The following is a 27050-nucleotide window of genomic DNA, read 5'->3' on the forward strand; positions in this document are numbered from 1 at the left end:
CCTCTGAAGAAACGATGGAGAAAAACATGAGATCTGTGTGGAGCGATCTGCCACTGTACATGAGACTCTGAATAAATCTGTTCTTCTTTCTTGTGGTAAAAATATCTGTGGCATAGTAAGAGAGGGGAGTAAAGCCCCATAACTTCCACACTTACATCTGACAAAGACATCACTGATCCCTACGCTGGCTGGCAGGACAAGAAACAGCAAATACAAACATCCTTTTTGAAAAAAGTCATAAAACAGTGCCAACGGGGAAACGAAACTAAAGCTTGACCGCACATTTTTTAAACTTCCTCCCTTATAAAAAGCAGAGTGAACTCACAGCCTGCATTCTTGGAGGACGAGAGAGAGGAGGAGAGGTAGGTGAACACACACTTGATTTTTTTCGTTTAAAAGTATCCATTTTTACAATAATTATTGTCAATACTGCATGTACGAGGAGATGAAGTTAGTTAGTTTGATGGAAAATGTGCTCTTAAACCTTCAGTGGAAAATGCTGACCCTGACTGATAAAAGCAGATGTGTCATGGTGGGACACTTTCAAACCACAGCGATTTTCTCAGAATCTAAAGAAATTGTGCCACACACTGTCATGGATGATAAAAAACATCATTTTGATGGGGTCGGGGTTGCAAAAATGTGAAGTGATCCATTTAACAGAACATTTTACAAAAATACGCACAGCAAAGTTTAGATAGTGTTTCAGTAAAAACCCTCTGCGAGGTCTTTGAGAGCTACAGGCGGTTAAAGGAGTATGTGGGGGAGTTTTTCCTTATCTGGATCCAGGGTCTAAAGACAAAGAATATAGTGTGCTGTGCAGATGGTAAAGTAGTGGTGTTGGGTTTTATATATAAAAGTCTCCCTTTCACCTGATTGTAACTTTCTGAACAATTGAAAGAAACACCTGCATTTTTGTTTAAAGCTAACCTCAATATGTTATCACTGCATTACAGTCATTGCATTTATTAAGCTGACACTTTTATCCAAAGTGATTTATAATAAGCATTCAACTACAGTATGCGTCTGCAACCCGGAAATTGGGCAATAATCCTGCATCAACTCAAATCAATAAGCTGATCTGCTTTAAATGCTACATATAGAAACACATTAATAATATAAACAATAACAAAACTATAATAAATCGAGACAGGGCAAGATGCAGTCTGAACAGATGAGTTTTCAGTCTGCAACAGAGGATGTGTGGTAAAGTACAACCATCTAAAATCTCCATTTGGGGGAGATTAGCAAGTATTTTTAGTGTTTACTTTATCACAACAAAATATCTGAACCTCTGTGCAGTATTTTTGCATCTGATGAGCCTTGATTTATAACTTAAACTGGACTTTCTGGATAGTATTTCATGTCTCACCAGTACTTGATGCAACATGCCCCCACACACATCCTGTTTTCGTTATGAATGCCCACTAAGTAAAGCCTCGCAGAGCCATTAGCGTGTTTTGTCTTGTGTGCAACGCTGTTTAGTTTCTTCACAGGGAATCCCTCTGAAATCTTTACACTGACAATCCTCTTTCCTACAGTGAGACTGACACCAGCATGCAGTACCAGTGGGCTGAAGATGACTTTAGTCTGCCCTATGGGGTAAATCGACTGGGCCTCTCTGAGCCAGTTAGTGGTAATAAGTACATCATGTACCACGGCACCACCAGGCAGAACGCTCAGTCCATCCTGGCTACAGGTTTTCAGCAGTCTGAAGACGGGATGCTCGGCCGCGGCGTCTACCTCAGCAGAGACGTAGAGAAAGCTCGTCGCTATCCCATTGGTCACCCCGAGTGTGACAAGGTCGTCATCAGGGTTCTGGTCAACGTGGGGCAAGTGATCGCCATCAATTTTAAGGGCCATCCACGTCAGAAGACCTGGCATGCCTATGGCTATGACACCGCCTGGGTGCCACCCGGGTGTGGCATGGTGAAGAGCGGTTTGGAGGAGGATTGCGTCTGGGATCCCTGTCAAATCCAGATCATTGATACCATCAACCCACGCCCAGTCCAACCCTACTATGGATGTGGTCCCTATGGATACATGGGCTGAACTATTTATTTTGTATGTTCAAATGTATTTTTATATATTTGGATAAAAAGTAAATGACATTTTGTTACTGTGTCATTGTAATAAAATAAATAATGGGTCACATTCAACCTGAGCTGCTGAGTGGTTTGTTGAAAGTTTGATGAGTATATTTTTAGTATGGGATGTATCCGCCTTTCTATCTCCCTTAACTCTGGATTCACAGGACTCACTTTGAACAGTCTTCACTGCAACTTTAACATGTCAAGGTAACAGAGATAACATTTTATCGGAACCTCTGAAAAAATGTTTTTACACAGTGCAGCTGATCTCTTCTTGTCCTCATGTTGTGGTGACCTTGGGCAAACATTTGGTTAGTGTCCATCCACTGGTGTGTGTCTATGTGCGTGTTTCAAGGAAGGGGAAAACAGGGCAAAACACTTCAGTCTGAGGGCGGCGCAGCCAATCATGACAGTAAACCACCACATGGCAGCCTGCTGGCCACCAGGCTTATCCAGATGGGTAAGATGAAACTCTGACTCCCTCTGGGTCTAAGATGACGGACAGAGGAATCTCAGGGCCATAACCCTCCAAATCCATGAGATACTGCAGGCCTCTGCCCCGGCTCCGCACATCCAAAATCCATCGTATTACATAAGCAGGTTGTTCAACATGTGGAAGATATTTTTGGTGGTATTCGATGCACTTACTAAACTTTGGGTAACACTAATTAAGGATGAGATGCAGACGGGAATTCCCAGTTGCCAAACCGGTATCCTGGTAAAGAGAGAAAGTGAAAGATAGATGTACTGTTTTGGAATTTCTTCCCAAAAGTCCGAGGTGCGAGGTGAACAGTGACAGCCTGCTGTCTTGGAAGGAGCTGGAAAGAGGTACGTGAACACACACACAGTATGCATTTTCCCATAAAATATTATCAGTATGAGGAGACGAATGTAGTTTGTCTGATAGGAAGTGTGCTGTAAACCCGTCTGTGGAAAATGTTGAGGCCGACTCAACTTTGAGCTTCCTGATTTATGATGTTTGTCTGAACGATCACACTTTGGAACTGTGTTTAATCTCATTAAGAAACTGCAGTCAAGCTGCGATTTTTTTCAGAAACTAAGCTGTTAGTAAAACATTACTATACACGTAATGGCAATCCATCCAAATAATTGTTTAGTCATTTCACCATTTGTCCAATCTTAGTGCTAAGCAGTGTTGGGAGTACCGTAGAGATGCTCACAAGTCTCTGAGCAAGAGTCCAAGTTAAGTCTCAAGTCACTCGTGGTTATGATGAATGTTTCACCTGCTGCGTTCAATCCAGGCTGCTTATAAAACTGCTTCGCTGTAAGGGATTCTGTAACTGTAACCTGTTTTTCACTTACAGAGCGCAACCATGTAATGTGCAATGCAATTAATGACAGCTTATCAACTAGCCTACTGTAAGTCAACACAACCCGCTGACTCTCAAACCCAGTGAAATGTTAAGTTAATAAAACTGTGGTGTTACATGATCAACAATAAACCTGTAACCTGTTTTTCACAGAGCACAACCATGTAGCCTAATGTACAATGCCTCTACAACTAATGACAGTTTAAAACACACACACCAGACTCTCAAACCCAGTGTAACATTATAACTAAATAAATCAACAATGAACCTGTAACCTGTTTGCAGCCAACGGTAATAATTAACGTGATGGCAGCCAGCGGGACGTAAGTGATTACGTTAACCACAAGTTTGGCAAGTAAACAAACGCTCATTCATCTTTTCATAACAAACGACAGTCTGAGTCGTAGCTAAAGCAAGAAGCAAGCCAACGTTAGATGGCCATGGAACATGCTCAGGTTCCTAACCTATTTTGCGTTCTGCGCTTCTTTTCTTGGGCCTTGTATGAATCAGAAATACTTTATTGATCCCCGAGGGGAAATTCTTGTGTTAATGTTGCAACAGTAATAATAGAAAGAAGGTTGATAAAGAAATACATAAATACAAGGGTATAAAAATAAAATGTAAAGAAAAATATAAAGGGGTATGGTTATGTACAATATTTACATTATGAAAGAATTGCAATGGAGAACAGCAGGTTGAATAAAGCAGAACTGCAGCATAGTATTGCACATTAATTATTGACAGATACCATTGCACAAAAACAGATAATAATGTCCAGTTGAATAACTAACTAATTATGGGGGAATAAGTTTTGTACTGAAAGTCCTCCTGTGTTTGAGCAGCACGTCATGGAGTGTGTGGGAGACAATGTCCAAGATGACATGTAGTCTGGACATAATCCTCCTCTCTGACACCACCGACAGAGACTCCAGCTCCACCTCCACAACGTCACTGGCCTTGCGGATCAGTTTGTTGAATCTGTTAGCGTCCGCTACCCTCAGCCTGCTGCCCCAGCATGCAACAGCAAACAGGATAGCACTGGCCACCACAGACTCATAAAACTCATAAAATGAAGTTTTAAAGCCAAAGTTTATGATGAATGGCACAGCAGCTCCCGGCGTTTGTTGTCTTCTCTCACGTGTGGCCGCTCCATTTCTGGAGTAACGTGTTACAAAAGTAATGGAATTACCGTGATGTATTGCTTTTTGCTGTAACACATTACTAAACAATAAATGGTAATATTGTACCTGTTACAATCTCAGCACGAGAAAAACAAATCCATGATTAAAAGAGTAACGTTATTTCCTGTTGCTGGAATCCGATGGTTGAGACTGTGGGCAGGGTGGACACTACGGGGGAGCTCGGCTCCTCTTAACAAGACGGTAGCTCCCCTGATGGACCATGGGTAAACAGATTTCCATAGGCAATATGTGTTTGTGCTTTAATGAATTACTTTCATGATCAGACGTTACGCTGCTGTACCTCGGGCGTAAACGCGCACAGCTTCTTTTTTAATGGTGTTATGTAAACTGAGGTTCAGGAAAAGGACCACTCCTTCCTTCTTTCCCCTCACTGATTAACCACCTGCGTCTCATTACACACACACCTGCAAATCCAATCACCAACACATATATAAAGGCCGATTTATACACCTGCGTAGGGTCTGCGTAGCCATGCATTTATACTTGTGCGTTGGTGTGTCCGTCATTCTGCAATTACACCCCCAAACGCTAGTCGGCAGTAGCGCTATGGCGTCCACTGTGTTGACGTTTGCCGGCCGAGCAGGCTAACTTCTGGTTTAGTGCTCTGCTAACGTAAATGGGGGTAAAATTGTAAACGTGCGGCTGGTGTAGCCTTTTCAAATTTTATCGACCAAGTGGATCACATTCTGAAATGAGTCATTTCGCTCGGGTTGCGACTAGTTCCGCTAGTAAATGTTACTTCAAAGCACGGGGTACTTCCGGTCGGCTTGGAGGCATTGCGAGGCTACCCAGCCGACCAATCACAGAGCTTACGGTCCGCGTCGACTCGACGTGTTGTTACATTTTGAAGAAGGTGCACGTCAGGCAACGGCGTAGCCTCTGCGTAGCCCCGTAGCCTACGCCGTCACCTATGCCGTCGATTTGACGCAGAAGTATAAATTAGCCTTAAGATCGCCCAAACTCTCCTCTCGCAGTTCTCTAAAACCCAAATCTGGTGCTAAGCTAGGATAAACATCAAGAACTTTAAATGGACCTTAAATACTGGAGCGTTTTGTTGTATAATTTCTTATTTTTCTGGTCTCATTCCTGAATTGTTTTATTTGCACATGGCTAGTTTCTTCACATGGGGTCCTTCTGAAGTCTACTTGTCCTACAGTGATACTGACACCAACGTGAACCAGGGGTACAGAGGTCAAACATATAATGTACCACGGCACCACCAGGAAGGCTGCTAAAACCATCAAGTCTAAAGGTTTTCGGCAGTCTGCAGACGGGATGCTCGGCCGGTGTCTGGGATCCAGATCGAGTCAAGTACATTAAAACTGTAAAACAACACAAAAAAGCCTGTTCTTTAATTTAGACAGGAGGTGGTTTTGTGCCCTACACGCTTCACGCTGTAGATGCTTGGAGCACCTCGCATTTTTGCAGGAGCGCTCTGAATGCTGAAGTGCCCGAAATCCTTTGTGTTTTTTTCCAATTGGATCACAATAGTGAAGGACAACTGGTGGAAGCTGCTGAATACCGGGAGCTGTATGATTTTACCAAGCCTTGTTACCATGATTTGATCAGGAAATAGCAGGCCTGGAGACAGCTTGAGATTTTGGAAAAGTTGTATTCAATATTTTATTAGGCTGCTTCATCATGATTTGTGCTCTGAGGAGCGAGGAGGGATCTCTGACGTGCCAGGAGCCACGAGCAAGGATACATGAGAGCAGCCTTCACAGAAGTCTTTTACTGGTTGACACACCCCCTTATTGGAGGTTACTGACATCGGCGGTCTCATGTGTGTTTCGCCCGCAGCAGACTCACAGCTGAGAAAAGAGAAAAAGAGAAAAATGAACACAAGTGTGGAAATTATATGAAAACCTTCTTTGATCATGAAGCCTAATGTAACTTTGCAGCTCTGCGGTTCATCAGTGAAGTGACGCTTCAGACTGGAGTCTCTGTTAAAGGATAATCAAAGTATGTTGTCAGGAGTCGGACAACTACTACTCCAGGTCGCCATATGTGCTGGGGATGCTGAGGACATGTCCCCACCACGGATTAAAACAAGCTACTGATTATAAAATGTGAACTTTAACAACTTCTTGACACAGTTTCTTTTTGTTTTCTGTTTCCATTTGAACATGACAAAAGAGGAGGGAAGACTAAATCCTGCCTACATATGTGTTGGGATGATATTACATGAGAAAAGTTGATCTGCAGGAGAAACAGATCTGAAAGCAGCACAGAATGAGTGTTGTGTTGTGAGTGTTTCAGCCACTTTTATTTCCTTTTTGGAAGTGGGAAGAAAATTAAAAAACACAATAATGATAGTTTACTGCCCTCCTGTGGTCACAGTGAGGAACTGCACCTTTTCATTTAAACAGAGTATCAGAATAATGAATGAATATCTGTTGATAGAGTTTGTGATAAAGTAAACACACTCTCATCTGATCATTTGATCCATAAACACTTAAGCAAAATATTTTCTAGAATAAGTGCAATATCACAATTAGCATATACTGTTAGAGGATTATATATGACCTACTCGTAGAATTACATCTTGTAGGAGCTGTTTGGTTTTGTGTCTTATAATATAATGAATGATAATCCTCCATGTTACTGTGCATCTCAGTCATACCTGTTATACTGTGAGGCATATTGGTTGCTTCCGTTTGATCGTATGAATTTGTATTTTGTTTGGAAATCAGTCACAACTAAACAAAACTGTCTGCAGGTGAGCAGAGGCCGACACCTGGTCCAGGGAAGCCCAGCAGACGGTCCAGAGACAAGCTGCTGTGGCCAGCGAGACGCCGGGAGACAGACTGCACTGCACTCAGACTCTACTGACATAACAACAACTACACACAGCACTGACCAACAGGAAACTACTGACCAACACTCCTCCATTAAATGTATTAATAATTCATGACTCCTGTCTGGTGTGATGTTTTATTTAAAGGATGAACATTGTAGTAAAGATAAAAGAGATTGTTTGACCTGAGCAGCCAGACAAACTCTGTATGTGTGGTTGAACAAGCAGTCATCCTTGAAATGACAATAAGCTTTGGAGGTTTATTTGTCTTGTTTATTAAAGTTTTGTATTGCATTTGCAAAAAAGGAAAAAAGAGTTTGAATGAAATTGCTTCATTCCACAGCTGTCTAAGAGACAAAAACATTTCATAATCTAAAAATTCAAAGATTTTAAATTATATTCTGGATTTTACAGGAAGCCAATGCAGAGAAGCTAAAACAGGAGAAATGTGATCTCTTTTCCTGGTTCCTGTCAGAAGACGTGCTGCAGCATTCTGGATCAGCTGAAGAGTCTTAATGGAACTTTTTGAGCAGCCTGGTTACAGTAATCCAGCCTATAAGTAAGAAATGCATGGACTAGTTTTTCTGCATCATTTTTAGACAGAACGTTCCTGATTTTCACAATATTACGTAGGTGAAAAACGGCGGTCCTTGACATTTGCTTAATGTGAGACTTAAACGACTTGTCCTGATCAAAGATAACTTCAGGACTCCTCACAGTGGTGCTGGAGGCCAGGGCGATGCCATGAAGGGAAACTATATCAGAGAGCTGCACTGCGTTATGTTAAATAAATAAAAACATTTCCACCATAAATTAGGGCAGAAACTTTCCCCAGAATGCAGGAAATGAAATGTTTAATGATTAAAATTTTGCGTATCATCATGTCTTCTGAGCCCCTTTGTCCCCACAACTTTTCAACACATGTAACGCCCTTGTAGGTTGCACAATAGCAGGTGTGCTGTTTATTGCCACACCTCCAGCACTGGTGCACTGTAGATCACCTGGGGATCTCCTCTCGGTCCTTGGTGCTGAACTTGCTTTTGCTTTTGCCGTCAAGACAGTGGCCCTCGGCCGCGGTCCATGTGGTGAGGAGGACCCTGTGTAGCTCCCTACAGTAGTCAACACGAGGTCGTGATTTAAAAAATGGGTTTATTTCTACAGCATATCAGACCAACCTGTGAGAACTGTGTGGAAAGGGAGGGAAAATGCTATAAATGAAATCAATGAATGTACGTCTTGAATTCACAAATTATGCCACTACGTACGAGTTAGCACAAACTATGCACTTGAAACGTATCACAGAAAAACCAATGCCATCAATCGGTGGAGCTGCCAGCGCAGCTTGGGGCACAACTGTCTGTTGCAGTGCCTTCGATATCACTGCGCCCTCCTTACAGTCACAGCCTGGGGCCCTCAAAACCTCGTCTTTCTCTTTTTCTCTGGGGCAGTCTATGTGGGGGTTGTGTAGTTCTAATTTTTATTTAATTTAATTTTAATGAAATAGTACTGTTGAAAATGCAACTAAAATTCAAAAACTACAAGCTCCTTTTAGTCGTTTCAGCTGCACCACAATCATCCTCACTCAGAAATATTCACATCCTCTCCAACATGGAAATTATTATAGGAATGTTCCATCAACATGAAAAATTATTGTTCGTTGATCAGTGACAGCTTCCTGTTCAAACAGATTAGTTTGAACTGGACCTCCAGGGGTCCTTGAGGGTTTTCCAGGTGATCCCCTCAATTATAATTCCATGTAACACAATGACAAAACATTTGACTACTTTGGTCATGTGTAATACACTTTCTGTAATAAAACATCTAAAAGCAGGAATGTTATCTGATGGGTGATCCTGGGACAAAATCTTATCAAATGCGGTCTATTCTGTGTCAGTAAAGGGGTGAAAACCACTGATTTAACAGTGATTAGCTTCTGCAGTAGCCTAAAGTAGCCTACGGTAAATGTTGACAACCTGACAGGTGGCTTAATGTCCACATAGTCACAGTGTTAGCCTGAAGATTTTATTCTGAGCTGAGGTTGAATCCATGGCGTCTTTACATCGATGACAGATTGAGCATAAAAGCAGTCACGTTAAAGATTATTTGGTTAATGAACTCATAGCTATCTAGTCTGGATTTAGATGTTTCTATAGCTTCTGCAAATGAATGCGATCCATATATGCTTTGAAACTGACTGTATGAATTTGGAAATTAAATTGTGTCAGAAAGCTGCTTCAGGCTCTGCGGGAGGGGAGGAGTCACAGAGAAAAGAAAGAAAGTGAAAGACAGATGCACTTCTTCCTAAAAGTCCTTGTAAAAAGAGTGAGGTGAATAGTGAAAGCCAGTAGCCTTGGAGGGAACTGGAAAGAGGTACGTGAACGTCTGCATTTTTACATAAAGTATAATCAGTATGAGGAGACAAATTTAGTTTGTCTTATAGGAAGTGTGCTGTAAACCCGTCCGTGGAAAATGTGGAGGCTGATAATTGTGAGCTTCCTGATTTAGGATGTTTGTCTGAACGATCACACTTTGGAACTGTGTTTAATTAAGAAGCTGCAGCCAATTTTAGCAGAAACTAAGCTATGAGTAAAATACCATACATTTAATGGCAAGCCATCCAAATAATTGATTAGACATTTCACCAGATATGTGAACATTGGTCCAGTCTTTGTGCTAAACTAGACTAAACATTTAAATGGACCTTAAATACTGGAGCGTCCTGTTGTATATTTTCTTAATTTTCTGGTCTCATACTTGGATTGTTTTTATTTTCAATGATGTTTAGTTTCTTCACATGGAGTCCTTCTGAAGTCTTGACACTAATAAACCTTTTTCCTGCAGTGATTCTGACACCAGCATGAACCAGGAGTTCAGAGGTAAAAAATATATCATGTACCACGGCACCACCAGGAAGAATGCTGAAGCCATCGAGTCTGATGGTTTTCGGCAGTCTAAAGACGGGATGCTCGGCCGCGGCGTCTACCTCAGCAGAGACGTGGAGAAAGCCAGCTGCTATCCCCATAATCACCCTGAGTCTGACAAGGTCGTCATTGTGGTTAAGGTCAGCGTGGGGAGAGTGAAAAAGATCGATTATCAAGGCCATCCACTTCAGAAGACCTGGCATGACCACGGCTATAACACCGCCTGGGTGCCACCCGGGTGTGGAATGGTGGCGAGCGGTTTGGAGGAGGATTGTGTCTGGAATCCCAAAAGAATCGAGTACATTAAAACCATACAAGTAGATCCAACACCCTGTTTGTTACTTTAGGCAGAATGTGTTTTGCGCACTGCTAATGTGCCTCACATGCTCAGACCAGAAATGTTTTACATTGTTACCATGATGTGATCAGGAAACAGCAGGCCTGAAGAGTTGGTGCAGTAGCCTACTTGAGAAAAATAAAGTCTTGCTATCAGCTCCTCTATTTACACAGGAAACTCCCCTCCCTCATTTCCCCTGGCATTTCCTACAACAACTCTCCTCTAATGAGACTTCAGTGAGTACTGCCTTGGCCGAGACTTCAGCTTCCTGTTGAAAACAAAGGGGGTCACCAGAAATCCCTCGTTGGGATCTTTTCCATGATGTTGTCAGACAGTCTGGGCCTGTCGCTGGCAAAAAGAACCACTTGTTGTGGAAGCGGTTGAAGCATCTACTGCACGGATTCAAAACTTTTTGTACCTACTTGTCATTTCAACACCAACATAATGTGAAAATGGGGCAAATAAATGTTATTTTATTTCAGTCGCCCGTGTTGTTAATGGTTGATTGAAATGAAATCCACTTTTGCTTGAACTTTTTTCGGCTTCTATAAGCACCACTGTCACTGCTGTGGCGTACGGAGCCCCTCAAGTCCCATAAGATGAATTGCGTGCACAAGTTAAAAATATTATTCTATGGGACGTCTGGGGCTCCGTAGTGGTGGCTTTGATACTGGTGTTCAGGTTTGCTGTCTGTTGTAGTGTAATACACTGCAAATTGTTTTTAATACTTATTATATAAGTTGTCCTGGCCATTCAAATGAATTTGCACACCATTTAGTATGACTCTCTGTATCCCTGTGTGGGGGAGACCACAGTTTTCACTCTCTGCAGTGAGTCTCTGGCATCATGTTTTTGTTTTAATGTACACAAAAGATTTCTAAAATCAGGATTTGTGATTAAAGTCATGTTGTTAATTTGTGCTCTTACATTTTTGTGCTATTTTTAAAAGTCACAGAAACATAAATGTAACAACAACAAATATTTGCTTGTTGAGCCGAAATTGAAGTCAAAGGAACATTTTGAGTTGTGTTTGGCTATAAATGATTAATTTCAGTTCAAGTTTGAATAAACACCGTTATTACAGTTTTTCACAATTCCTAAAAAAGTAAACCCCATTCTCTGAACCCAGTGGCCTAAAACACATTTTGCACTGTGACGCACTTGTGTTGCAAAATGGTAAATACATGCAGCAAAAGTTAAACACAACTACAACACAGCTGTCATCGTTTACACACAACAACTCATAATTCTGCACACTTTCTTGTTTCTAATGATGTGATCAAACCTGTGGTCAAGTCCCTGGCCAGCGTGGTGGCAATGTCACACTTTGACCAAGCTATAAGTAAGGGACAGGTTCTCTACCGCTTTTTACACTACATCTGCATTCACCATTCACACATATTCATTCACTGAGCCTAAGTGCTCAAACAGAAACTAACATTCACGCGTTGGAATTTTGTGTTTGAACGTGAGCAGCAGGATCATCAGCCGGCAGTACATACTGTCTATGGGACAATGTCAGCTTTCACTGTGACTAAGCAAGTGGTTCAATGTAAACCAGCAACCAGTGATTCATAAATGTTTACCTTCAACCTACAGCCCTTACTTCAAACCAACAGAAGAATTTTTCTCTGCCTGATGGAGGAAGGTCTATGACCGAAAGTCATTTACTACAGAAAATCTCTTACGGGCCATAGAATAGGCCTGTGGTGAGACGTGAGTGGGGTGTTGTTACAGTCAGGCTGTCTCCAGCACACCCGAGGGTTTTCCTCCTTTGCTGGGCAAGGGACAAGGTTGCATGTGATGTGGACGAAGTCCTCTGGCAGGACCCAGCACAAAGACATGATGCTGAGGCAGAATGAATCTCTCATTGACTTTGATTTTGGTCTGCTTAACATTTTTGAGTGTAAAGTCTTTTCATTTAGAGTTTTTTTTGTTCTTTGGGTTTACTGTACTGTATTTTTATGCAAGTGCTGAATATACAGATATTCAATACTGTATTACTTGCAGTGCTCACAGTATACTATATATTTACTGTACTATGTTGTGATTACTATACTTTTTTAAATTGGAAAATTTGTTTCCTCTACGCAAAACAATTTTTCTGTAACTACATGCCCTGGACGCTGTGTTCTCAATTTTTTGATGTAGTGTTTAAAGAATGCTCTGTAGTGTTTTACATATTGACTGGCTGTGTTGATGTTTTGAAAGCATTGTTTTTGAGCACAGATCACATGGGGTTTTGTGAATGTAGTTTTAAGACTGGGTTTTGAGGATTTCAAGGAATGTGTCTTAGCAATTTTGAAAAACTGTAATAAAAACCAAATTCAATTCTCACTTTTTTCTCACATTAGCTCTTTAAACGAGCCCCTAGGTGATTAAGACCACCGTTGGTTATTGACTGGAGGGTTCAGTTTTACATTTGATTTGTTTTGTGTTTCACCTACGTGTTCATTGCGGGTTTGAACAACAAAAAGACCACAAACAACTTCCTTTATTTTGTTTTCATAATCTGTTATTTCCCCCATTAACTTTTATCATTGAGTCTGCCATCATTTATGGTCATTTCCATTCAGTCACATGTTAGGCTGATAATTCGTCAGCTGTGATATGTATTACATCATTTTAATCCCCACTGAAATATATAGCCTAATAAATCAAAGAGACCATGATCATATTCTGGGTTATTCAATTAATGAATTCACAAGCAGAATTTCAGTAAATACAGGTGCAAACAATGAATAATATAAACACATTCTGCTGGTCAAAATGATCCTGTGTCTCTGAGCAGGACACAGTTCATCGATCCATCGTCAACCGCTTATCCTGCGTACAGGGTTGGCTGGAGCCAATCCCAGTTTACACTGGGCAAAAGGCAGGGTACACCCTGGACAGGTTGCCAGTCCATCGCAGGGCCACACAGACAAACAACCACTCACACCTAAGGACAATTTTGGAGACACCAATTAACTTAGGCTGCATGTCTTTGGATTAAAAAAAAAATTAAGTAGGGGACAGACAACAGACCTCCACCCGAGCATCTCAAGGTGCGTACCAGTGCAAACGGGACTAAAAGGTCAGAGATATAGCAGGGAGAGAGGCTATCTATTCTAAAACACACTGTGAGCCAGTGTCATGAAGCTAAAACAGGACCGATATGATCGTGTTTCTTGGTTCTGTTTAAAAGCCTGGCAGATATTGTTTCTTTTGGGTCAAGCCAGCAAAAAAGCTGTTGCAGTAACCCAGACGGGGTGAGATAAAGGTCTAGGTGTTCTTAACAATTAACATTAATCATTTTTGATATATTTCTAAGATAAGGTAAAATTACGATTGCACAAGCTTTGTGGTGTGCCTCTCAAAACTTAAATTACTGTTGAACAGGCTTGATGTGATCTAGTAGGAAACCAGCAGATGGCAGTATTTGCTTTGCCATGGGCTCAATGACAAGGAGAATCTGAGTTTAGCTGGAGAAATGTAGGCCTGTTTGATGTCTAATAATATCAGGTCAATTCCAAACCTGATATAGGATCCTTTTATTAGTAGCATGTCAGGAATTTTTGTCAACCATTCATCATGAGCTGAACTCAAAGGTCTAAGACTTTCTCTATGTACACAAAAAGCCTATTTCTCTCAAATATTGTTCACAAATCTGTCAAAATCTGTGTTAGTGAGCACTCCTTTGCCGAGATAATCCATCCACCTCACAGGTGTGACATATCAAGATGCTGATCAGACAGCAGGGGTATTGCACAGGTGTGCCACAATAAAAGGCCACTCGAAAATGTGCAGTTTCACTGTGTGGGTCCGAGGGGGTCCAGAAACCAGTCAGTATCTGGTGTGACCACCATTTGCCTCATGCATTGCAACATATCTCCTTCGCATAGAGTTGATCAGGTTGTTGATTGTGGCCTGTGGAATGTTGGTCCAACTCTTCAATGGCTGTGCGATAATGCAGTCAGGTCGAGACCCCGATGAGCATGCAGATGAGCTTGAGAGGGTTCCTGACAGTTTGTGCAGAAATTCTTTGATTATGCAAACCGATTGTTGCAGAAGCTGTCCGGGTGGCTGGTCTCAGACGATCTTGGAGATGAAGATGCTGGATGTGGAGGTCCTGGGCTGGTCTGGTTACAGGTGGTCTGCAGGTGTGAGGTCGGTTGGATGTACTCTGACACGCAACAGCTCTGGTGGAGATTCCTGCAGTCAGCATGCCGATCGCACACGCCCTCAAAACTTGCAACACCAGTGGCGTTGTGCTGTGTGATGGAACTGCACATTTTGGAGTGGCCTTTCATTGTGGCCAGCCTAAGGCACACCTGTGCAATACCCATGCTGCCTGATCAGCATCTTGAAATGCCACACCTGTGAGGTGGATGGATTATATTGGCAAAGGAGAAGTGCTCACCAACACAGATTTGTGAATAATATTTGAGAGAAATAGGCCTGAAAGTCTTAGATCTTTGAGTTCAGCTGATGAAGTATGATGAAGTATTGTGTTTATAAATTTGTTCAATGTATACAGCTCACCCTTTATATGTATTCTTACCAGTTATAGGCCATATTGTCTCCTTCCAAACAGAGGTTTTCTATTTAACCAAAAAAAAAACAAACAAAAAAAAAAACGCATCGGCTCACCTGGCCAGGAGATCACGTCTGTACGGCCTTGGCACCTGCTGTATCAGGGTCAGTAAATAGATGAAGTCAGAAATGAATTTGCCACTTTATTTTAATTTATTTAAATATAAGAACACAGGCCGATGCAAGGATCAGAGGAGAGACCGACTCCCCTGAATCTCACAAATGTTTTTTTAGGATCTGGGTGGCATAGAGATCTAAAATACATCTCAACCAAAGCCAGATTGACGGGAAGCCACAGCTCTAAGGAACAATGTGTCCCTCTTGACCTCAGTAGTGACATTTTAACAACAAAAGTTTTGGTATTAGAAATAAAATTCTGCACTTCCTGCCTTCAATGGATGCCGACTTGCCCTCAGTCTCCTCGGAAGCACCTTTAAAACTCAATGGATATTTGGGCTGTTTTGCTACCATCAACCTTCACCAACTTACTTCAGTTGTGTCCTCATCCAAACCAACGACCTGCCTCACAGACCCCATCCCAAGCAAACTGTTCAAAGAGGTTTTGCCCTCAGTTGGCACTTCTTTGTTAAATATTATCAACCTTTCTTTAACAGGCTATGTACCTCAGTTTTTTAAGGAAGCGATTATTAAACCACTTCTTAAAAAGCCTACTCTTGATCCAGGGGTTTTAGACAGTTACAGACCGATATCTAACCTTCCTTTCATATCCAAGATCCTTGAAAAAAATCATTATCTTTTAAAAGCATCAGATAAGGGACTAGTCTCTGTATTAGTCTTATTAGATCTAAGTGCAGCATTTGATACAATTGATCACCATATTTTACTACAGAGACTAGAACACTTAGTCGGCATTAAAGGAACTGCTTTAAGCTGGTTTAAATCTTACTTATCAGATCGCACCCAGTTTGTAAATGTAAACGATGAGTCCTCTTTACACAGCAGAGTCACCCATGGAGTTCCACAAGGTTCAGTCCTTGGACCTATATTATTCACCTTGTATTTGCTTCCGCTTGTTACGGTGGGTGTGGGTTGAGCAGGTTGGAGGACCCAAATGCAGGACGCAAGGCAGAGGTGGTGCAGTGAAACGAGAAGATTTATTGTGGCAAAAAGCAAACAAAAGGCGAGCACACTTACTGACAGAGTGGCTGGTTCAAAAGTCCAAAAACCAAGGTGATCCTAACAGAAATCCAAAGGTACAGGGTCACAAGACGAACAAGGCTGGTTACAGGAAGGCAGAGAGTATACACACGACAGACTCGGGGGTAACATGAACAAAGACCGGACAAGGGCTGAACAGAAAGACCACACATATATACCAGGGATAACGAGCAGGGCGGGAGAAACGCAGGTGACAGACATGAGGCTAACGAGGGAGGCAAAGAGACAGCAGGAAAACAGGGAGGCAGGCAGGCAGAGACAACAGGGGGTAACAGAGAGAACACTTAGACAAGCAGACATGGGGCAGAGTGAATAACCAAGAATGCGACAGAGCTAAACGGAACCAGTAAATGAACAAGGGAATACACAAGACTAAACAGGGAACACAAGACCAGGAGTAAACACAAAAGATATTAACTAACATACAGGACTAGAAACTAACTGAACAAGACTACACAGAGAAACACAGAACCAAAAACAGACTTAAACAGGAATGACATGAACACAAAAACCACAGTCCTAACACCGCTAGGTAATCATCATTAGGAACCACAGTATAAACTTTCATTGTTATGCTGATGACATTTAGTTATACCTTTCTATCAGACCTGATGAAACCAACCAGTTAGCTAGGCTTCAAATGTGCATTAAGGATGTGAAGACCTGGATGTCTTATAATTTCTTGATGTTGAACTCTGAAAAAACTGAGTTTGTAGTACTTGGACCCAAACTCCTCCAAGACACATTGTCTGCAGACATAGTTGCCTTGGATGGCATTGCCTTGGCCTCCAGCACCACTGTGAGGAATCTGGGAGTTATTTTTAATCAAGACCTGTCTTTCAACGCACACATAAAGGACTGCCTATTTTCACCTTCGCAATATTGTGAAAATTAGAAACCTTCTGCATTGAGATGATGCAGAGAAACTTGTTCATGCATTTGTTACCTCAAGGCTTGACTACTGTAACTCTGTGCTTTCAGGCTGCTCAAAAAAATGAGTCTCTCCAGTTAATACAAAACGCTGCTGCACGCATACTGACAAGAACCAGTAGGAGAGATCATATCACCCCTGTTTTAGTAACTTTGCAGTGGCTTCTGGTAAAATTGAGAATTGATTTTAAAACACTTCTTCTTACATACAAAGCCCTTAATGGTCAGGCACCATCCTATTTGAAAGAACTCCTTACACCATACTGCCCCACTAGATGTGTCTCTGTTTTCTGTAAAGTGTACTGGGACCACACAGCTGGTGATTTTACACTTTAATGAACTTTGACTTGACTTGACCTCCACCCCTAACAGATCTCTGGCAAACTTTTAGTTCCCTAAAATGCTGACAAAACGGTCTAATCTATTATCTCATCTTAGTTCTGGCTAATTCAACCAAAACTATGTCCAACACCCAGGTCTTGGGTAACTTCTTGGGTAAAACCACCTATTAATCATATGTCAGAAACACAGACGGAGGGTGTACTCACGTCACCAACCCAACTCAAACAACATGCATATGTCAATGCATCGGTTCTCTTCTCTATGTTTATCAAACACTTTATAATCTTCTCAAACTATCTATCACATTGTGACATATGCACACCCACTTCCTCTTCTCGGCGAGCACTGTGTTCATTTTTTGGTTTTCTGTGTTATTTGGTTGTCTTTGCCCCGGTGACGACTGTACATGTTGCACATTATCTCACATTATGCACAACTGTCCGCTAAATTAAACTATTATAACAAAACATAGGCTAAAACATAATATCAAGTAACCTTAGATACGTATTTAAACTACAACAAAATGGGGAGCCACGCTTTGCCAAAATATCATACACACTTAATTCCTTCACATGAAAAAAGTAGACACCTTGAGGATTTTGGAAATGTATAATATGTTGGGATACTTTTAAAAATGTATGACAAGAACAAGATCACAAAGTAGAATTACAAAAACTGTCCCAATTTAGCTGAATTCACCCTCTTCAGTTGGCCTCAGGTGTAGTCTGTCAGGAGGTGACGCTGCTCAGGAGTGAAGCTGGAGCAGGGCCGCACCCATGACCAGAACAATTCCTGCATCTACTGCTGTATACAAGGGCGTCACTTTGTGTTGAAAAGTGGTGGGGACATAGGGGCTCAGATAAGGGATATGAAGAGACACTTAGCTCGCGAGACATCACAATACGTGATATTTGGTTCATGAGAATGAGACGAAAAGATCCTTAAACAGTGTTTTAAAAATATCTTCAATGCATTCTAGTGAACGTTTCTCACCAATTTATGGTGGAAATGTTTTTATTAATGTAAAAGGAAACACAAAATTCAGGCGGCACGTGACATTTCCAAATATATAAATATAACAGAATCTAAGTCAGTGCAGCTCTCAGTCATTCTGTGCTGCTTTCAGATCTGTTTCTCCTGCAGATCAACTTTTCTCATGTAATATCATCCCTGCTGAGGCAACACATATGTAGGCAGGATTTAGTTTTCCCTCTTCTGCTTTTGTCATGAATAGAAAACTTGGCCAAAAAGAAACTGTGTCAAGAAGTTGTTTAAGTTACTGATCGGTGATGCATGTTTTTCGGTCATTTTATAGCTTGTTTTTTTAGCCTAAGTTCCTTTTTTGGACAATGCACATTTGTTTCTTATGTATTTTAATTGCATTGCATGTTTTCTTAATGTGCAAATAAACCTTTCAAAAGGCATTTTCATTTGTTATTTAATTGAAAGCTATATTTCAGAATGTTTTTTTTAACAAATTATGTTTTAACAAAAATCAGCCATTTCAAAAAGTGATGGGGACATGTCCCCAGTGTCCCCAGTGTAAATGACACCTATGGCTGTATGAATAAGATTTCCAGGTGTTTAAAAGTCCCACGGTGAAACACTGCTCTGCAAATGTCTAATATCAAGACAGCTCAAGTTTTAAAAAATGATACCAGTCTCTTTTCTCAGGTCTCCCACATCAAAGCACACACATTGTTTTCATATCACCAGCACTCAGTAAGATCTACAGTGAGCTGTGAGGAATTTTTTGATTAATTGTTACAGTATTAAATCACAAAGATGACATAGAAACCAAATAAAGTTAAAAAACAGCAGCCGTGATGCAAAGAACAGAGAAACTTCACCACTGGTGACTCACGATGTGTCACATTTTACCTTTTTGGTAAATTTGCTGCAGAGAGCCCAAGCAGAAACAAAAAGGTTTATGAGTCAGCAGTTAAACCACCTTTTGAGGTGGATGGTTTAACTCGGCAAAGGAGAAGTGCTCACTAACACAGATTTTGACAGATTTGTGAACAATATTTGGGAGAAATAGGCCTTTTGTGTATATAGAGAAAGTCTTAGACCTTTGAGTTCAGCTCATGATGAATGGGGGCAAAAACAAAAGTGTCGTGTTTATAATTTTGTTCAGTGTATACAGCTCGCATGTTACTGTGATGTAGAGACAGAGCTCAGTTTAAACTTTATGGATGAAAGATACTTTTGTTACAGATTAATAACTCACCACTCTGAAACTCTTGCTCCAGTCCATGTTGCCAAGCTGGTCTGCAACATGTAACTTCTGAACCGAAGCTGTTTACGGGCTTCTGATTGGCTAGTAGTCCTTAACTAGGAACTGCCCATGTGCAACTCCCAACAAAGATCATGTAGAGGTAAGATGTATCACTCCATAGCTAAAATGAAGTGTTAAACACGGTGAAAAGAGGAGCTGCAGCAATGTGCAGTATGACAAAAAATATGGTGTTTTTTGAAAATTAAACCATGTAAACCTGTTCTGGTACAACCCCTAATTAAGATTTTGACCTGAAAATGAGCATAATACCACCTCTTTAGTGTAGTTCAGAATTTTTCAAAGTAAAAGCTCAGTTCAACTCCATTACTGCTTTACAGTAAACAAGCTTCTCGTGGCATTTTCTTTGCAGGCAAAACCACTAAAGAGGAAGTGATTATGTGAGTTGCTGTCATGACTGAGATCTATTTCAATCAAGTGTTTATTTATATTTTTTTGCCACTATCAAAGCACCATAATCTGACTGCGGGCCAGATATTATTGTTGTCGGGCAGTTTTGGTCCATGTTTCCCTTGTCCTGTGGCTCAGGAGGTAGAGTGGGTTGCCTGTTAATCAGAAGGTTGGCATTTCAATCACCTGCTCCTCCAGGCTGCATGTCGTAGTGTCCTTGGGCAAGATACTGAACCCCTAATTGCCCCTGGTGGCTGTTTCGGTTAGAGCACTTAGGCTCAATGTGACATAGTGTAAAAGCGCTTTGAGTGGTCAAAAAGACTATACAAATACGGAGGATTTATCTAATGGACAATGGACTGTAGTGCAGTGACAGTGTTTCACACTCTTGGCTTACATTTTCCATGTTATCTGTCAGAGGCCAAGTCACAGTAACATATGGTTTTACTGAATAACTAATTAAATATGTATCGAAACTTAATAAATATACCTAAAGAGATTTCTAATTGGCCACTTGACTGGCCGCTCTTTGAGAAGAGAGACCTTTTGTGCTGTATCAGCTACCATACCTACGCTCTTTGAAAGGTTAGAGGGCAGTGGTAGACTGGACCGATGGTTGCAATTCACAACCATCACCACTAGGTGCCACTAAATCTTACACACTGAACCTTTAAGCTGTTCATTCATCGTTGAAGTAAAGTTGTGAGGTGGAGGTGGTGTATGAAGCGGTTCATCAGTCATGGAGAAATCAATCACAGGTGGGACTAACAACTTTAACCCTCTCTATCTGTCTGTGTGGCTGTTGGAATTAAAGTGATATTATGAGATAGTTGAAGCGCCCGCCTACACCGACTGACAGCAGGGGGTAGTGATGTGCGGATTGATCCTAAAGTATCGATATTTCTGATACCAACGTTTCCTGCTCTTGGATCGATATCTAAACTCAGTCATTTGGAGTGAGTTTGTGTTTTATCATAAGTATTTTACTGTCACCAGGATGGTCTAATTATAGGCTACTCGGTTGATAGGAACTACTTTTCCTTTTGCTGTCAAAGTCATGCTTGCGCTACGGCTCTGTGACGGAGCTTCTTTGAAGTGAGCAGCTGCAGCCCTTTACATTTCCTGCGTTTGAATACTTACTATGGCTGACTGTAAAACACGTCTGGCTGTGTTTTAGCTGTGAAGGTAATAACGACGCTGTACATGATGTGTGTGCAAAGACAGTGAAATACTTTGGCAACACTGCAGACTTTGCTAAACATCTGAAATTAAGTCTGTCACAATGTTATGAAGTGGCAGTTCTGAGCAGGATATTTTCATTATAATTAAAGAATATGACAGTAGTTTGATGTCTTGTCATTATGCAGCTATTATTTTGAATTGGTAAGGCTACAGCCTCCTCCTTACTTCTCTCATAAATACAGAAACGGGAGAGGGAGGTCACATAACTAGAAATAAAATATGTAAAAAGTATTGGTATTGGTATCGGCAATACCAGCCTGGGTTTTACTTGGTATTGTATCGGACAGGAATTAATTGGTATCGCACATCACCAGCAGAGGCGCTGTCACTGCAGAAAAACAAATAAAACTCAAATATCTTATTTATTGGTAATTATAATTCTTACTAGGGTGGCACAGTGGTTGCAGTCCAGGGTTCAAACCTTGGTCGTTTACGGCTTTTCTGTGGGGAGTTTGCATGTTCTCCCCGTGTCTGCGTTGGTTCTCTCCGGGTGCTCCGGCTCCCTCCCACCGTCCGAAGACATGCAGGTTCACTGGTGACTCTAAAGGTGTGAATGTGAGTGTGAGCGGTTGTTCGTTTCTATGTGCCCTGTGATGGACTGGCGACCTGTCCAGGGTGTACCCTGCCTCTCGCCCTATGCCCGCCGCGACCCTGCACGGATTAACAGGCATAGAAGATGACAAGACTGACAATTCTGATCAAATATGTGCACAAGTCAGAGTAAACACTAAGGATTTATAGACTGATTTCTCAGCAAAAAATTAATTTTAGTTTTGTTACAAACAAAATATACAGGAAGTGAAGCACATACAGCACACAAATCAAGCTGGAAAATCTGTCAAACACTGGTCACAAGAAGGCAATTTAATTCAGTCAACAAAGTGTACAGCTTTAAATAAAGTTATTTGGACTTAAAAGCGAGCTGAGTTTTTTTCCTGAATTTCTCAAAATTGAAATTAAAATGATTGTAGAGCAAAACATCTTGGAGCGGAGGTGAAAAGCCACCAATGATCAGTTGTTCATTTCATCTCATCATTCAGCGTCCATTCATCTCATTCCTCAGAACGAGTTTGTGTGGGGATGAGTCATTCAGTACAAGAGAAAAGTGTGTCATCCACGCAGAAAGCCCACGTATAATTTGAAAATAAGGAAAAAGACACTTTCACCATGAAACAGATTCAGACTTGAGCATCAAGGCTGCAGAGCTCTTTTAATGACGTCATTGCATCCCTATGTGTGGCTTCTTGACTTTGTGGTCATTTCACAACTCTTCACAGTCAGTTTGTCTCTTTGTGGTTGTGTTAACACTTCAAACAGAGGTTCAGGCCGACAGAGCCCCTTGACAATGTGCTATTGTACAAAATACAATGTCTAATTGTCTGTGAACACATTTGATAGACTAGTGCCAGATGATGAAGATGAGGAAGTAACAATCTGCGTCACCCCAAAAGTGAATCATTTCACTTTACACCTAACAGAAAAAATATTTAACTGAGTGTCCTCCTGTGGACATGAACCTCTGAATAAATCTTTTCTTCTTTCTTGTGGTAAAAACATTTGTGACATAGTAAGCGAGGGGTGTAAAGTCCCATAAATCCCACTCTTACACATGCCTATAACACCACTGATCCCTGTGCTGACTTGCAGGACAGGCAACACCACTGCTGTGTTGACCTCACCCAAATACACAACATCCTGTCTAACTTGTGCCAAAAGTGCAAAAAGTTAGAGGAAACTGAAATTTGACCGCACATTTATGAAACTCTCTCCCTTATATAAAGCAAAGTCAACTCACAACCTTCACTCTTGGAGGAAGAGAGTGAGGAGGAGAGGTAGGTGCACACACACTACTTTAAAAATTGCCATTTTTACAATACTGCATGTTTGAGGACACGTCGGCATATTCCACTGAAGGTTTAAGAACACATTCTCAGTGAATGTGTTTTTAAACCTTCAGTGGAATATGCCGACGTGTCTTCCTGACTGATAAAAGCAGATGTGTCCCGTGTTTGTCCTTAACAGTTTCAAACCATGTTTACAGTTTAAGGTTGCAAAACTGTGAAGTAATCAATTTAACAGAAGATCTTATAAATATACGCACAGCAGAATTGAGATGGTGTTTAAGTAAAAACCTTCTGTAAGGTTTAACTTCCCAGTTAAAGAAGTATGTGAGGGAGTTTTTTCCTTATCTGGATCCAGAGTCTAAAGATAAAGGAGGCTGTTTATTGTGCAGATTTTAAAGCCCATTGGCACAATTGTTTTTACAGTATATGTGATGTTGGGTTATATCAATATAACCTAATGTACTAAATGTACTTGACTGTGCATTTAAAGTCTCCCTTCACCTGATTATTATAACTTTCGGACCTATTAAAAGAACGTGAGCGCCATATTTTTACTGTTTGCATAAAGATCTCAACAAAATATTTGAACCTCTGTGCAGCATTTTTGCATCTGATGAGCCTTCAAACTGTTGGAAGTGTTTTCATGCAACACGCCCCCATCCACACAGCCTGTTCTCAGTCTGAATGCAGAGTAAAAAGTAAAGCCTCGCAGAGCCATTAGCGTGGCTGTAGACTCGCTTCACTATCAATGCAGATTGGTCTTTATGCTAAGCTAGGCTAAACACAGAACTGAAAATATTGAAATTTCCTAATTTTCTTGTCTCATCCCTGTATTGTTGTAATTGCAGTGATGTTTAGTTTCTTCATATGGAATCCTTCTGAAGTCTTTACGCTAACAATCCTCTTTCCTACAGTTCTGACACCAACATGCAGTACCAGTGGGCTGAAGATGACTGTATTCTGCCCCCTGGGGTTTGTCGACTGGACGGTGGTGCACCAGATTGTGGTAAGACGTACATCATGTACCACGGCACCACCAGGCAGAAAGCTCAGTCCATCCTGGCTACAGGTTTTCAGCAGTCTGCAGACGGGATGCTCGGCCGCGGCGTCTACCTCAGCAGAGACCTGCAGAAAGCTAGCTGCTATCCCATTAATCACCCTGAGTGTGACAATGTCGTCATCAGGGTTCTGGTCAACGTGGGGCAAGTGATCTCCATCACTTATCAAGGCCATCCACGTCAGAAAACCTGGCATGACTGCAGATACGGACCGGTGTACGACACCGCCTGGATGATACCCAGGTGTGAAATGGTGCCAAGCGTTTTGCAGGATTGTGTCTGGGATCCCTGTCGAATCCAGATCATTGATATCATCAACCCGTGCCCCATCCAAGTCTTCCCTGGATGTGTTCCATGTGTATACACGGGCTGTTAGCAATTTATTTTGTATGTTCAAATGTATTTTTACATATTTGGATAAAAAGTAAATTACACTTTGTTACTGTGTCATTGTAACCTGGAAAATAAACGGGTGGTCTTAAACCTGAGCTGCTGTCTGGTTTGTTGAAAGTGAGATCAGTATATATTTTTTATTTTGAGATATCTGCCTCTGAGTATGAAGGACCGATCCTGACACATTCAGAAATAAATACAGAAATAAATAAATGCTCAATAAATAAATAAGCATCCGATTAAATACACAAAAAAAAAAGTAAATAAATAAATGTAGGTAGTAATTAAATTATACAAGGAGACATAAATGTATATATCTATTTTAATTACCTTATTTATTTATTGTCCGTTATAATCTTCAACTTCATTTATTAATTACTTCTTTTTTAAATGTATTTATTTATGTGTGTGTTTTAATATTTTTGTGTGTTTTATTCAAGCGTTGCATTTTTTACCCTATTTATTTTCACCCATGGTATTTATTTCTGCCTCATTATGCAAATGAGGAGGGGCTGTGTCTCAAGGGGTCATCTTCTCTGCTATTGGTGGACCAGTCAGACAGGAGAGCTCCTACTCTGCCTGCAGACATCAACGATCTTGCCCCTCACACAGTCAGATGGCTTCCTTCAGTGCGCTGAGGTGTTTAACAACTCTGAAGACAATACTACCAGCAATGTCTTCCTTCTCTTTTCACGTAGAAGCACAGACAGACAGTGCTTTCAGTTTGCTGCATGCATGGACACAGAACTGCGGTATAGGGAGAAGCACACGGTCAGCTGGCTGCAGCTAAATCTGGAGTGCACTCGTATTCAATTCTGTATGGTAAATTCAGTTTTAACGGAGCAGAGCGAGCTGACAGGCAGAGTTAGAGACTTTTTCTGTCTGTTTCTCTCTTTACAAAGACGCATGTTGCAGTCAGAGTCTTCTCTGAGATGCGAGCACGACATACAACACAATTTATCAAATTACACAACGGATATACAGTATGAAAATAAGATTGATTGGATTATACTCACAGGAAGTATAAAACCTTTTACATGCGTCTATTAAAAGTAAAGTAACACAAAAATGTCAGGGAAATTACTTTACTTAGATTTAAGTACTGCAGTTGTACATTTGAAATACCTTCCTACCTTTCTGATAGGAAGCCTTCTTGAGGTGGTATAAAACATTTCTTCTTATATTCTGATTTGAGTTGTGGACAACTATGACCACATGAATTAAAAAAATTAAACATTTCACTGCCCAAGTAAGCTATAACACAAGTCTTGTTCATCAGACTACATGCTGTACAGTATTTGTAATTTTATTTATTATGCATTTCTTCTTCTTCATTGCATGATTTAGAATAATAAGGTGAGAAATGGGTCTGTTCTGAATTCATCCTGCACTGCAGCAGCTAAAAAAGTCCATTTAACCCCAAAAACGCTTTTCTTTTAGGCAGGCTGGAGCAGAAAACAACTCACCTTTCTCAAGTTGTACAGTAATGTCACATGTGTATGAAGGTGGATCAAACAAGCTAATCTTAAATGTCAAAGTGGAGAGGAGCCTAGTAGGCCTATTTATTTTCATTCATTACACAATATGAATAAGCTATGCAGACAGTTGTAAAGAAAGAACATCTTTTTCTTCTGTTCTCTACTTGTTATAGTTACACAGTATTAGGGGTGTGGGCTGTATTAAAAGTATCCACTGTTCTCCCATGCTCTAACACACAGTAACGATGAAATGTGTGCTGTTCTCACATTCTTCCTCTGTATGTACACATAAACAACAAGGCAGGGAAATATAAAAGGAATTCATTTTATTGTTTGGGGGTTATTTGTTGCTCTCCTTCTCCTTCTTCTTCTTTTCCTCTGAAGAATATGGTTATCTTCTCCGCATGCCTCCTCCTGTGTTTTCTGTGTGAGAAGTACAGTAACAAGCCTTCATTAAATCATTTCGACTGGTTAAGTGCAGTAAAGTTAACTTTAAATTGACTTCACCACCACACATAAAACACGGCTTAATAGCAATCACATTTAACAGAAGCATAAAATTCTTCTTAATGGTAACTGTTAAGATTAGTTTATTTGTTAGTCACCACCACTAGCTTAAGAGCTTTAGCCTATATGATGTTAGCA

At 40.9% G+C, this 27050-nt stretch overlaps 1 protein-coding gene and 1 long non-coding RNA gene across 2 annotated transcripts; both read left to right on the plus strand.

Moving 5' to 3' along the window:
- Positions 1–222: 222 nt before the first annotated feature.
- On the plus strand, positions 223–25013 carry LOC119917986. The gene is made up of 4 exons (XM_038738469.1): positions 223–362; positions 1542–2051; positions 10262–10579; positions 24391–25013. The coding sequence occupies exons 2-4, from the start codon at positions 1558–1560 to the stop codon at positions 24908–24910; spliced, it is 1332 nt and encodes a 443-aa protein (XP_038594397.1). The 5' UTR covers positions 223–362; positions 1542–1557; the 3' UTR covers positions 24911–25013.
- LOC119895168 lies at positions 2530–7882 on the plus strand. The gene is made up of 3 exons (XR_005443040.1): positions 2530–2918; positions 7343–7520; positions 7835–7882. It is a non-coding gene; the product is annotated as an uncharacterized LOC119895168 (long non-coding RNA).
- Positions 25014–27050: the final 2037 nt, after the last annotated feature.

This window comes from Micropterus salmoides, unplaced genomic scaffold (assembly GCF_014851395.1).
Source record: "Micropterus salmoides isolate LMB-PRFRI ecotype aquatic unplaced genomic scaffold, ASM1485139v1 Ms_hic_scaffold_10, whole genome shotgun sequence".
Classification (NCBI taxonomy): Eukaryota; Metazoa; Chordata; class Actinopteri; order Centrarchiformes; family Centrarchidae; genus Micropterus; species Micropterus salmoides.